The following is a 12388-nucleotide window of genomic DNA, read 5'->3' as shown; positions in this document are numbered from 1 at the left end:
AAATCCTGGCTGTACCACTCCCCTCCATGTCTTATTATCGGTTCTAGAATCTACTCTATTCCCTTTCCCAACCTTATGTCTAGCACATTCTCTTCTTTCTCATTATGGAGCTCTATGGAGCTCTCTTCACTTTCCTCCGCCTCAAGACTTCTGTGAGGCATTCTCTGACTTCCCTCCCATACATATTTATTTCTTTGTTCCTAGCGCAGAGTATATTCCTCCATTTTAGCATCTCTTACATTTGATTGCAAATATTTGTTGACTTGTGTTTCCAAAGACTGAGTCCTTGAATCCACAGACAATTCCTTTGGGATCTCTGACTGCCAGCATTTAGTTACAGTGCCTAGCACATAGCAAAAAAATAAATTTTTATTAAAGGAATGATTGTCACCTATGACCTTAAATGAGCCATTTACTTTTTAAATCTATACAATTTTACAAAATTGTTGTGATAGTGAAATAATGTGATTTGTAGATTCTAAACAGATTCTAATGGTAACATGGTTTCTTCTGTTTTGTAGTCCCTGCTCATCTTTTTTTCAAATTCATCTTAATGCTTCGCTCGAGGTAGCTCTATCAATAGAAAAATAATGTAAGCCACATCTATAATTTAATAATTTCAGTACCCATATTTAAAAAGTGAAAAGAAGTAGGTGAAATTAGTTTTAATAATGTATTTAACCCTATATATTATTAGCTCTTTGGCTTATTAGCTCTTTGACAATTTTTGTTAATCAGTCTTCCAGACCCGGTGTTTGTGGTACAACACATCTCTGTTTGGACTAGCCACACGGAGAGCACTGAGCAGCCACATGTTGGCTAGTGGCTCCCGCAAACCGGACCACGGGGCCACAAAGCCTACTTCAGACAGCACCGTCTCAGGGAGGTCAACCTGACTATCCCTCGAGCGGAACGGGTGGCTCGTCCTCAAGGCTCCTCAACCCCCTATCCCTGCTATCTGGAAACGTAGCAAGCAGTCAGTCAAGCTCTTTGAGGAATTCCAGACTGTTGCCTGAGAATTCGCTCTCACAGCGACTGTCCGGCATATAACCAGCGGTTATTAAATGTCGGGATAATTAATGATCCAGTGTGCAAAGAACCCCATGGGAGGCCGAGTGGCCGGGACCGAAAATGTCAGTCAGGGAGCTGGAGTGGGCGCGGGCGGGCGGCCACGGTAGGCGGGACCCGGAGGCCTGGGCCCGCAGGGTTCCTCGGCGGCGGGCGCCCAGATCCCGGGCTCGGCGGGCAGGGGCGCGGGGGGCGTGGGGGCCGCGGCCCGCCCACGCCCCCTCCCCCACGCCGCCGCCGCTGCTGCCGCCGAGCCCCGGAAGCGGGCGGGGATTTCCTGTGCCCGCCCCGCCCGCGCCCGCCCGGCCGCCGTCTCCGCCCGTCGCTGGCTTCGCGGCCGCCGGCTCCGACGAAGCCGAGGGCGGAGGGGAGGGGCAGGCGGCGCCCAGGAGGGAGGCACGGGCCGCAGGCCAAGCGGACCGGGGTGAGTGGAGCCGGGCCGCTGAGAGTCGCGGCTGGAGGGAGGGACGCCAGGCTGCCCGGGGCGGCGGGTGGGGGCCCAGTCACCCATGGGGCGGGAGGAGGATCGACGCGGCCTCCGGGTCGCTGCCTTAACCGGGGGTCGGCCCCACTGACATTCTGTGCCCGCCCCTCGCCCTGGCTTCCCGGTCCCCGGCGTCGCTGTCAGGGCCCGCGGCTTCCCGCCGCTGTCACTCGCGCACAGGTTACCCCGTGGCTCCTTTCTCTTGACTTGCTCTTGCCCCCGTTCACGGGAAACCTGTTTTCTGACCTCACTTCCCCTGCCCCGGCTCTGCCTCTCTCGGATTCTCTGAAATTTGACCCTCTCCAGGGGCACTGTGACAAGAAGAAGGGGAGCGGCAACCTTACTCCGGAGCGGGCGCCGGTCCCGCCCATGCCCCACCCGGGGCAGAGGGCAGGGTTCCCTGATGGAGCGCGACTCGCGCCTGTGCCCTTGGGCTGTTCTTTTTGCTACACCCTCCTTTCCTGTCGAACAGCGCCCGCTGCAAAAACTTCTTTCAGCAGGTGCCCTGACACTCCGATATGTGGGGAAAAGTGGGAAATGGAAGCCCTGGAACCCAGACTCCAGTAGGCCTGGGAACATCCTGGAGCTGGGAAAACCTGGTTAGGGCTGACACCCTTAACTGTCCAGGTTCTGACTCTGAGAGAGTGAACATCTTAGGAAATGCAGTGTGAGTATAAGTACCCACCCCCTTGTTGCTAAGATTTTTGCCAGCCCTTCGACAGGTTTTCTGTCAGTGCTCTGGAGAGGCTCACAGCTAGCCCAGTACGCTCTGCAGAAACAGGCTTCCCATCAAGGGACTGTGCTACTGGGGAGATGGAGAAATGAGCTTGAGACAGGTGTCCAGGTATTAGACGTAGGTAAACCCTGAGGGAGGATGTTCAAAGGGCGCTTGAGAAGCAAAAAGATCTCCAGTAAAGAGAGGGAATTGGTGCCTTATATGTTAAAAATATGGCAAACACAGGGGCTGGAATTCAGAAGAGAGAGCTAAAATGGAAGTTTCCCTTTGTTACTTTACTGGGAATTTTCCTTTCTCATGAGAAGTCTCTAAAAAGGAAACCTCCTAAGCCGGGAATCAGTCCAGGATGCTCCCATGAGGCCCTGAGACTTCTTTGGACTTCTGAGATGAAAGGGTAATTTGTTCCCTTCCTGTGCATTGGTCTTAGGGTTGCCACCTACCTCTTCTGTAAAAGACAAATAGGCAAGAAAATAAACAACTTGACATCTGTCATTACCTGTCCAGGGCTTCTAGGTTCTTGCAAATGTTACTGAATGAATATAAGTGAGCCAGGATAGTTAACCAAGGTTCTGACCTGTTTTGGGAAGCCTTTCACTGGCTCTGACTTCTTGAGTACTTTAATAATAATAATCTCTCTCTCTCTCTCTCTCTCTCTCACACACACACACACACACACACACACACACAACAATGTTGCCAAGCAGAAATGACTCCTTGCACAGACTGTTTCTCTGCGAGAAGTCAGGGAAGCCCTTGTCACAACACATGAGACCTGTTCTGACTCCTAAGGTTTTCAGAGAAAAGTCCACAAACTGGTCCTGTGCACTACAGGAATAATAAGACATTTTTTTTTTTTTAAATCTAGAGGTGCCTGGGTGGCTCAGTTGGTTAAGTGTCTGCCTTAGGCTCAGGTCATGATCCCAGGGTCCTTGGTTAGAGCCCCTGCTTAGCTTCTCCGCCTGCCTCTCCTCCTGTTCATGCCCTCTCTCTCTCTCCCCCCTCCCTCTCTTTCTCTCAAACAAATAAAATCTGTTAAAAAAATCTTTATCTCATCTAAATCTCTTCTCTTGCAATCAAGAGAATAGATCTATACAGAGCTATAAACCATTTCTCTTTCTTGGTAGCATCATTAATCAGCTTTTTTTCCTAGAGAGGAGAAAACTATGTCTGTTGTTTTTAACTTTTCCCCAATGGCCATATTTCCCATCCCTTTCTCCACTTTTGTTTCTTCTGATGAAACATATTCTGGCTTCTTCATTCCTTTCTTTAAAACTGAGTGTATTTTTCTAATGAGACCTGAATAGTTCTTTCCTGTGTCTCAACTCATAGGATTGTTAATTCACACACTGAGATCATGTTGGCATCAACTATATCTCCTTTATCCAGTCTGGTTCAAACCCTTTCTGTTCTTTTATTACTTTTCTCAATTAGACATCAACTCCTCACTGACCAACAATTTCTCCTGTTAGGGTTTCTTTGGATTTTTACACCTGCTTTCTGAGTTATTGGTCTTTCTACCACATTTCTTACCAGTTCTCATCTTCTGCATCAAAGTGATAGGTTATGTCTCTTTGTTGAGACTTAAGTGAGGTGTCATTTGGTTCAGTCTTATAAAGGAGGGGTGTACTCCTTGCACACACACACACACCCCTTTGACTGGATCTTCTACGTTCAGTAATTATTTCATTTTGAACTAATTGATGAGAATGGGATTTGTGGCAGAAAATCTTATATGTGATTATATCCATTTTTGTTGAGTGTAAGCCAGGGCACATCACGTCCTACATGTGTCCAGATTGCTTAGTTTATTGTATTTTCAGTGGTTGAAATTAAATGAATAGCTTTTCCAGGATTGTTCTTTTTTTTTTTTTCCAAATGAAGTTCGTCCAGCCATCAGAGATATTCTGTTTCTGCAGTGTAGTCCCCAAAATAACTATTAGTGACTTTGCTGTTTAGCACCTGCTCATTTCTGAGTTCCCTTAGGAAGCTTGGCCCAGGCTTAGTTGATTGGAGCACAACAAACTTTTAAAGTTCATCTGCCATCAAGCTCCTCTTATCCAGTTTTATCTTTTTATCCCTGAGGCTGTTCTCCATAACTCCCCTAGGAATATCACCCCTTTCCATTTTTAATGGGTGCAGCTGATAATGAATTTGTTCCAGGTCACAATTTGGGTTTGCAGCAAAAATGCTCTCAGAACAGACAGCAGTCCTGGGGACAGGATGGGAGTCAATGAATGTCCAGCTGGATGGAGCAGAGCCTCAGGTGGAAAGGGGAAGCCAAGAAGAGGGGCCATGGAGAATAGCACCAGGGCCACTGGAACACCTGTGCTGTGACCTTGAAGAGGAACCACAGTCCCTTCAGGAGAAGGGTGAGAGCCTAGAGGGTGTATGTGTGTTTGAGTACTGTAACCAGTACCAGGACTAGTCCATTATTCCCGACTTCCTGGGCCTCGGTCATAGGAATATAAGGAGCTCCTGGATACTGTAAACCATAAAACTGGGCTTCTCCCATTTCTTGCATGATCACTCCCTCCACATGCTACAAGTGCATGGTTAGTGGTATTGAATGTGGGAGACAAAGGAAGTGACAACAACTCCGATTACTGTTGAGAACACACCCAGTAGCGTGCACTTTACTAGGTGAAAATTTTATTCAAATTATATCAATTCAAATCACAGCTAGTCTAGTAGAGATGGCTGACATATAAGCTTTACTAAAAACCACCTAATACCCTCGCAGAACATTTTGAGTGAAGGTCTCTTCCATTATGTGTGTGCATTTGAGTTTTACCACTGGGCATAGATATAGGAAAATGTGACCTGACCATTCAGCTCCTCTAACATGGGGCCCAGGCTTTCATTGGGAAAGGGTGGGTGGTCCATTTCTAGTGGTTCCTCTTTCTTCTTTCCAGCTCAGTCAGCTCCCTGGGTTCCTGCCATTCCCCAGGAGGGGAGCACCGGAGATTGGGAGATGGCAGCTGCACTTCTTGCGGCAGGATCACAGGTGGGCTGTCTGCTTCCCTTGGCCTCTCCCAGGGTCTCATCACTGCTGCCTTTCTGTAGCCTCAGCATCATCCTATTGATTTGTTATCTCACATGTTTACTAATGGAATCTTTATCTTAAAACTAAACAGATTCTTTCCCTTTCTGGGCACTTATAATATCCTTGAAAAAAATAAGTGGCATGACAAGAAGATGGGAATTCCTAGAGGTCGTTTTTAATGGGTGGCTGTCCCATCCCTAGAGGGATTTTAAGAACAATTTATTAATGTCCCTTAAGAAAAAAATCTGGAAAGATTAGGAAAAGAGGATCTGAAGGAAGCTTGGAAGAGCATAAAGTAGGCAAGACTGGGTGGATAATGGGGCATTTATGGAAAAGAAGAGAATATAGAAAGATGGGGCAGAGCCAAAGAGAGAAAATAGGTTTAGATTCAGCAGGCAATGGGAGACCCATGGAAAAAAACAAAATAGTAGTAGTAGCTACGGCTATACTCTCAAAGTGCTTGCATGCTTGCGGTTCTCTGAATGTTTTAGGTATATTAACCCAATCAACCCTGAGGGAAACCCAATTATGCCCATTTTACAGATGAGAAAATAGGGTAGGAAGAGATTAAGACACTCGTGTAAGGACAGACTGCTAATAATGGCAGAGTTAGGAGTCATTTGGCTCAAGAATCTGGGCTTCTACCCACTACACATGCTGTCTCAAAAGGTAAGGGTGAGGCACGATGGGCAGAGGTCAAGAAAGAATGTTTTATCTATATCATTTTGTGATAATAGAAGAGGAAAGGTCAAGTGGTTAAAGGAGAGGCTAGTACTCAATTTCTGCAATTAAAAGAATATGGCAGGTGAACCATGAGAGACTATGGACTCTGAAAAACAATCTGAGGGGTTTGAAGTGGCGGGGGGGGGGTGGGAGGTTGGGGTACCAGGTGGTGGGTATTATAGAGGGCACGGCTTGCATGGAGCACTGGGTGTGGTGAAAAAATAATGAATACTGTTTTTCTGAAAATAAATAAATTGGAAAAAAAATAAAAAATAAATAAATTAAAAAAAAAAAAAAAAAAGAATATGGCAAGTGAGAAAGACTGGGCAGATACCTGTAGTTAAACAGAGGAAGCAATGAGTTCATCGTAATTCCAACTTCCCATGGTCCTAATGGGAAACTCATCAAGAGACATTATCTTCACTCACTTATTGACCATACTTTTGCCCCTCTGCTTATCTATCTTTCACCAAAACTATATGCCTTTCCCAGGGACCTCTGGGAAATTCTTTCTCTAGATGTTCTCATACCCTCTCCTCTAGTACTTCAGCCTTTTATACTAGGATCACATTTTCCTTAAGGAACACTTACTAACAGATGATGCTACATTTTGTTTCAGGGCCTGGTGACCATCAAGGATGTGTCATTGTGCTTCTCTCAGGAGGAGTGGCGGAGCCTGGACCCTTCTCAGACAGACTTTTATGGAGAATATGTCATGCAAGAAAACTGTGGCATAGTGGTCTCTCTAAGTAAGCATGATCTCCTCTAGCCACTTTTAAAAGATTATACTCTGGGAGGATCGAACCATCTGCTGCAGAGCTATCAGATAGTTTCTACCTAGGGTTCTTGGCTGGAAATCTAAGCTTTCACCAGAGAAGGAGCATTAAGGCTAATCCAAAGAGAATGGAAATGAGGTGTCATTTCTTAAAAACAACAGCAAAATAATGCTGAATTGTGGAGAAGAGAACTTTAGGCTCTTCTTGGTTGGGAATTGGGAGGTTCTTACAAAGCAGAGAGAAGGACATTTAAGTGATAGAACTGAGTCCTTGGAAACTCAGCAAGCCATCTAGGGTAAGATGGGAGTGGGGGTAGGAAGCTGTGGTAGGGCTAATTAAGTGAAGTTAAGGACAGTTGGGCTGGAAGTATTTGAAATTTGAGTGGAAGGGAGCAGACACACTAGAGAAGAGAATATGATTATCTAAAAGAAAGAAGAGGGATTTAACAGAAATGGGGACATGAGAAAGGCCTGTATCTGGCCTTCTTTTATCTTCAGTTCCAAGGAGTAATCTAGGAAACAGCTTTTTTTCAGAAATAGAGAATTACAGTTGAACTCATTGACATCTCTGTTTTCCTTCTCCATGGGCAGGATTTCCAATTCCCAAACTGGACATGCTTTCTCAACTAGAAGCGGGGGAAGAACAATGGGTCCCTGACCCCCAGGACTTGGAGGAGAGGGACATCCTGAGGGTCACATACACAGGTAAGCATCTAGAATAGACTTTCAGCAGCTGCTTTCAGCCCTCTTGGAGTGTTAACATTATGTGCCCATCTAATCCCTTCTCTGCTCAGTGAGTTACAGGGTCAAAAAGTGTACAGATCTTTTTCTCCAAAGGCAAGAGAGTGTAGCAGAAAGGTTTAGAAGGCAGGCTGTAGAACCAAACTGTGAACTTGAATCCAGGACCACACCTGGGGACCTTGGAAGAGTAATTAACCCGTTTGGTTTCCTCACCAGTAAATTATTGTGAGACTTAAATATGTTAACAGAGTAGAACAGTACCAGGCACATAATAAGCACTCAATAAATGTTAGTTGTTATTGTTGTTATTGTTGATGTTATTGTTCAACCTCCCACCATTGTGGAGATGCTTTCCAGAGTGTCTCTAGTATTGATGACAGGTGATCACTCATCCAGCAATGCTGGATCTATGCTGGATCACTCCATCTATGCTTAGGCAGGAAGATGGAAGGAATTGTAATAAATAAATAACAACAATAGCATAGACCATTTACTAAGTGCTCACAATGTGCAGGTATCATGCTATCTATTTTATAACATCTGTCTTACAATTACTCCCATTTTACAGAAGAGGAAATGAAGGCTTACAGAAGTTAAGTGGGAAAGCTGAGGTTCAAAATTGGGAAATCTGCCTCCTAAGCCTAGGTTTTTAACTTCTACACCTCTTGCACTGTCTTGTACAACATTAGAGTCTGTTCTCCCAGCCTTTGTGGGGTGAGGTTGAGGCCCTAACAGGAGTCAGACAACCTTACCTGTGACTTGGCTCCCAGAATACTCTCTTGTGACTCCCCTCTTGGGATTGGTATTTTCCCTTCTCCACAGGAGATGGAAGTGAGCACGAGGGTGATACCCCTGAACTAGAAGCAGAACCTCCCCGAATGTTATCTAGTGTGTCTGAAGATACTGTTCTCTGGAACCCAGAACAGGATGAGAGCTGGGATTCCATTCCCAGGAGCTCCAGAGGAATGCTCCTGGGCCCACCTTTTCTTCAGGAAGATAGCTTCTCAAACCTTCTATGTAGCACAGAGATGGATTCCCTTTTAAGACCGCACACATGCCCCCAGTGTGGGAAACAGTTTGTGTGGGGCTCCCACCTTGCCAGGCACCAGCAAACACACACTGGGGAGCGGCCCTACAGCTGCCTCAAGTGTGAAAAGAGCTTCGGGCGAAGACACCACCTGATCCGGCACCAGAAAACACACCTACATGACAAGCCCAGCAGGTGCTCAGAGTGTGGCAAGAATTTCCGATGCAACTCCCATCTGGCCAGCCACCAGAGAGTGCATATGGAAGGCAAATCCTGCAAGGGTCAAGAGGTTGGAGAGAGCCCAGGGGCCAGGAAACGGCAGCGTGCCCCACCAGTGCCAAAGTGCCATGTGTGCACTGAGTGTGGGAAGAGCTTTGGCCGACGGCACCACCTGGTGAGACACTGGCTGACCCATACTGGGGAGAAGCCCTTCCAGTGCCCTCGCTGTGAAAAGAGCTTTGGCCGTAAACATCACCTGGACAGGCACCTGCTGACCCACCAGGGACAGAGTCCCCGGAGCAGCTGGGACAGAGGGACATCTGTCTTTTGAAATCTGTTTCTGCTGCAGCTGTGGTCACATCTATCAGCAGCTGGTGCTACCAGGAGTCTCTGCCAGAACTGCCCCTCTCCTGCACCCCCAGTGGCCAGAATCATGAACCCTGGCTCCATCCCTAGAAAGAGGAGGTTCTAACATTGGCCAGACATTTCTCACCAGTTCTGTGTGATAGTACATAAAATGGAGTTCTTTGGGCAAAACTTTTAGGAAACAGTGCTTACTGCATGGGCTGATATTCAGCCCTAGCCCATTATCAAGGGTACCACTTGAGAATCAGCACTTTATTGCTGTGGTCCATTCTAAGTGGTTAGAACCTATGCCATACCAGTTAAATATTTGAGTAACACCTTTGTGTACTGTAACTATTCTATCCTTTCTGTATATAGAGAGGAAGACCATATTAGTATATTGAAGGCTCTAAGAACTTACGTGTACAGAGAATTGTTAAACACTTCTAACGCAGTGTTTCCTAAATGTGTTTGACCTCAGCGTCCTTTCTATATCACATCCCACAGAACTGGTGACTTCACGAAACACACTGGTGAACACTGGGTTAGAGGGTAATGAGGAAACAGGAAAGATATAGTGAGCCCCAGAGCCCCCCCCCTTTTTTTTATCCAAATGAAAGCTGAGGGGCAGACCTCATTCCTGTGTGGGTCCATCACACTTACCCTGATCATCCAAATATACATCCACACCTCTTACTACCCCTACTGAAAAATAGAAATAAGAACCTTTTTACCCTCTTTTTCCAACTCCCTTCATCCTTCTCATACATATATCTAGCTGAGAGATCACACTACAATGCTAAGAGATGGACTTATACCCCCCAAGGAACCCAGGCCCACACAGAAGAAAAAAACTTTATCCCCTTGAACAGACCCCCCTCCTCTTGACTGTGTCTTTTTGTGTCTATGTGTATCTGTGTGCAGGGTCATTGAAGAGAGCATGCAAAGTGCAAAGTGTACAAGCTAGATTTTCTAGGGGCTGTTTTCTGGGGATGAGTGTAGTAAGGATTATATGGGATTTTTGTTTTGTTTCAAGATAGGAAGTAAACTGAGCAATTAAGGGAGCCCTCATGGAAAGGGTTAAGTATGGATTAAGTTGTGAGAGTTGAAGTGTAAAGCCTTCCCTGGTGTAAGTGAGATCAAGATAACTGTGGATATGTATGTCTAGATCTAAATCTCTGGGCCACAGATTCTTTTTGCCTGGGAAGAGAGAGAAAGACACATCCTCAGAGAGGTGAGCTGTTTCTTGTCTGTTTCAAGTAAGATGCATATAGAAGCTTTGTGCTTAGTGGGTTTCTTTGTCTTGTTTTAGTACTGAAAAATTAGGACAGGAATTACAATGCTTGGAGGTTGTTGTCCTCACTCTTATTTGACCTTGATTGCCTCATCAAGGAAGCAGTTTTTCTTGAGGATCTCATTCTCCCAGAAACAGAACTTTAGGGAAAATGGCTGTGGTTTAGCTTTTAAGCTGACAGTGGGGAGGGGTAGTGTTTTGGGTTTTCTTCCCAGCTCTGGGAAGGAATCCACACTAAGACTCTTAACTCCAGGAATTGTATAAGTATTCTAGCATCTATTGGTTGATGAGTTGTCATTGTTTTGCTTTATTGATAATGTGTTAATACCAATCTTTTAAAAACTTTCTTATATATAAGAGCAGTTTGGGGTTAGGAAGAGAAAGAAGCAAAGCAGATGAAAGTGGGATAATTTCTCTTCAATGCTTAGATTCTGGTTTTTCCTTAACACACATATTTCTCAACCACAACTGGTGGAATTAACCAGAGAGACAAGAGGAAGTAAGCTGCAACAATGTAGTTTAGTGATTGTCCCATTTGCTTAGCAAAAACTGGGTGAATCACAGCTCCTCAGAATTCTGGACCCAAATGGAGCTGAAAATAGGATCATTTTGTTGACTGGGCTTAGAGTGGATATGACTTAAACAACCCAGCCCACGCCTCCATTTTGCCACTCAGAGCCCCTTTCCTTCTTTGCCTGGAATACACTTCTCTTGCTTATGTTCCTGCATATAGAGCAAAATGGCCAGCCCTTTGTAAGGTCCTCAGAGACAGCAGCATTTTAGGATTAGTATTGGGAGATACCCCAGGCTGTAAGAGAGTATTGGATTCCAGTGGGAAAACCAGACTACACCATTTCTTTTACCCTCTCACTGTGCCTCATTCATTAATGCAGATCACCTCTGTGTAAGCAATGGTTCAGAACCTGTTTTAGATCACAGACCCTTATGAGACTCTGATAAAAAACAGAAACTCACTTTTGAGAAAACAGACATTAGCAATTCACTCTGTTTTATATATACACAGTTAGCAGGTTCAGAGCCCATCCATGGAACCACTAAACTTGGGTCATGGGGAGTTACCGTGACCCAATATGGTCATTTATATATTTGTGTCAAAAATTACAAGGCAAAGATCACTATTTTAAGGACTAGATATGAGAGGCAGTAGGGTATAAAGACAGAGTCTAGTCTTTAATGACTAGAAGAGTATTGCTGACATTCTACTCTATGTTTTTTCTTAAAAAAAGATGGCATGCTGACAAATGGAGCTCCTCACAAACCTTGTTTTAAAGACTTGTGGGAGGTGACTCTCTCTACTATCAGATCACACATCTTAATAACCAAATGTTAACCTCCAGCTGTTGATCTGTTTTAGTAATTGTAAGGATAGCAAGTGAAGCCCCCAAAGTGTGAGTGCTGTCATAGCACCCAAATGAAAGGCATGATGAGTCTAAGAGCTTTCTGCAGAAAGTACATCCCTTTAGGTCATTTCTGGTATACCACTGTCTTCTCTACCTCAGTCCAACACCACTTCCCTTGGATGAAAAATAAAATAAGCAGCAGCCATCAGATGGGTGAATAGATTTGAATGATTTTTCCCACAGGGAATCAGCTTCAAACTCCCATCTTTCCCCTAACTGGCTTTGCCACATGTCTACCCTATCCCCTTTAAATAAATTAAAAAAAAAAAAAAAAAAAAACTGTCTCTGTGTTCTCTCTGGGCAAATATAAAATGGAGAAATCCATCCTCAGGAACCCATTATATTTTCCTTCTCTGGACGAATATCCTCCCCTTTGTACCCCATCAAAGTATATCTGCAAAGAATCCCTTCAAAGCATTAACTTTTCCCAGAGTTATTTACATTTTAAGCCTTAACACAGATGTAGAAGTGGAAGGCAAAAGGTTTCCCTTGTCAAAGTGATGTTATACCTT

The 12388-nt window shown here is 45.1% G+C and overlaps 1 protein-coding gene across 3 annotated transcripts; it reads left to right on the top strand.

The window, feature by feature from the left end:
• The first annotated feature begins 1416 nt into the window (after positions 1-1416).
• ZNF641 (zinc finger protein 641) lies at positions 1417-12155 on the top strand. Of its 3 annotated transcripts, none has more exons than XM_044227461.1 (6): positions 1417-1492; positions 4449-4657; positions 5201-5292; positions 6674-6803; positions 7421-7534; positions 8393-12155. In XM_044227461.1, the coding sequence occupies exons 2-6, from the start codon at positions 4474-4476 to the stop codon at positions 9145-9147; spliced, it is 1275 nt and encodes a 424-aa protein (XP_044083396.1). In that variant the 5' UTR covers positions 1417-1492; positions 4449-4473; the 3' UTR covers positions 9148-12155. The 3 variants fall into 3 exon arrangements, with proteins under 3 accessions (XP_044083396.1, XP_044083397.1, XP_044083395.1); XM_044227460.1 differs by lacking the exon at positions 1417-1492 and adding an exon at positions 2053-2219; XM_044227462.1 differs by lacking the exons at positions 4449-4657; positions 5201-5292 and having other exon boundaries at positions 1474-1492.
• The last annotated feature ends 233 nt before the right edge of the window (positions 12156-12388 follow it).

Source organism: Neovison vison, chromosome 12 (genome assembly GCF_020171115.1).
Source record: "Neovison vison isolate M4711 chromosome 12, ASM_NN_V1, whole genome shotgun sequence".
Taxonomy (NCBI): Eukaryota; Metazoa; Chordata; class Mammalia; order Carnivora; family Mustelidae; genus Neogale; species Neogale vison.
Note: the sequence above shows the minus strand (reverse complement) of the source record. Positions and strands in the feature narration are given on the sequence as shown.

Excerpts from the sequence above, each read along its gene's own strand:
- ZNF641 (XM_044227460.1), top strand. The coding sequence starts at position 2,071 with ATGTGGGGAAAAGTGGGAAATGGAAGCCCTGGAACCCAGACTCCAGTA. Across the intron at positions 5,293-6,673 it reads TTCTTGCGGCAGGATCACAG|GGCCTGGTGACCATCAAGGA; the intron begins GTGGGCTGTCTG and ends ATTTTGTTTCAG. Across the intron at positions 7,535-8,392 it reads CCTGAGGGTCACATACACAG|GAGATGGAAGTGAGCACGAG; the intron begins GTAAGCATCTAG and ends CCTTCTCCACAG.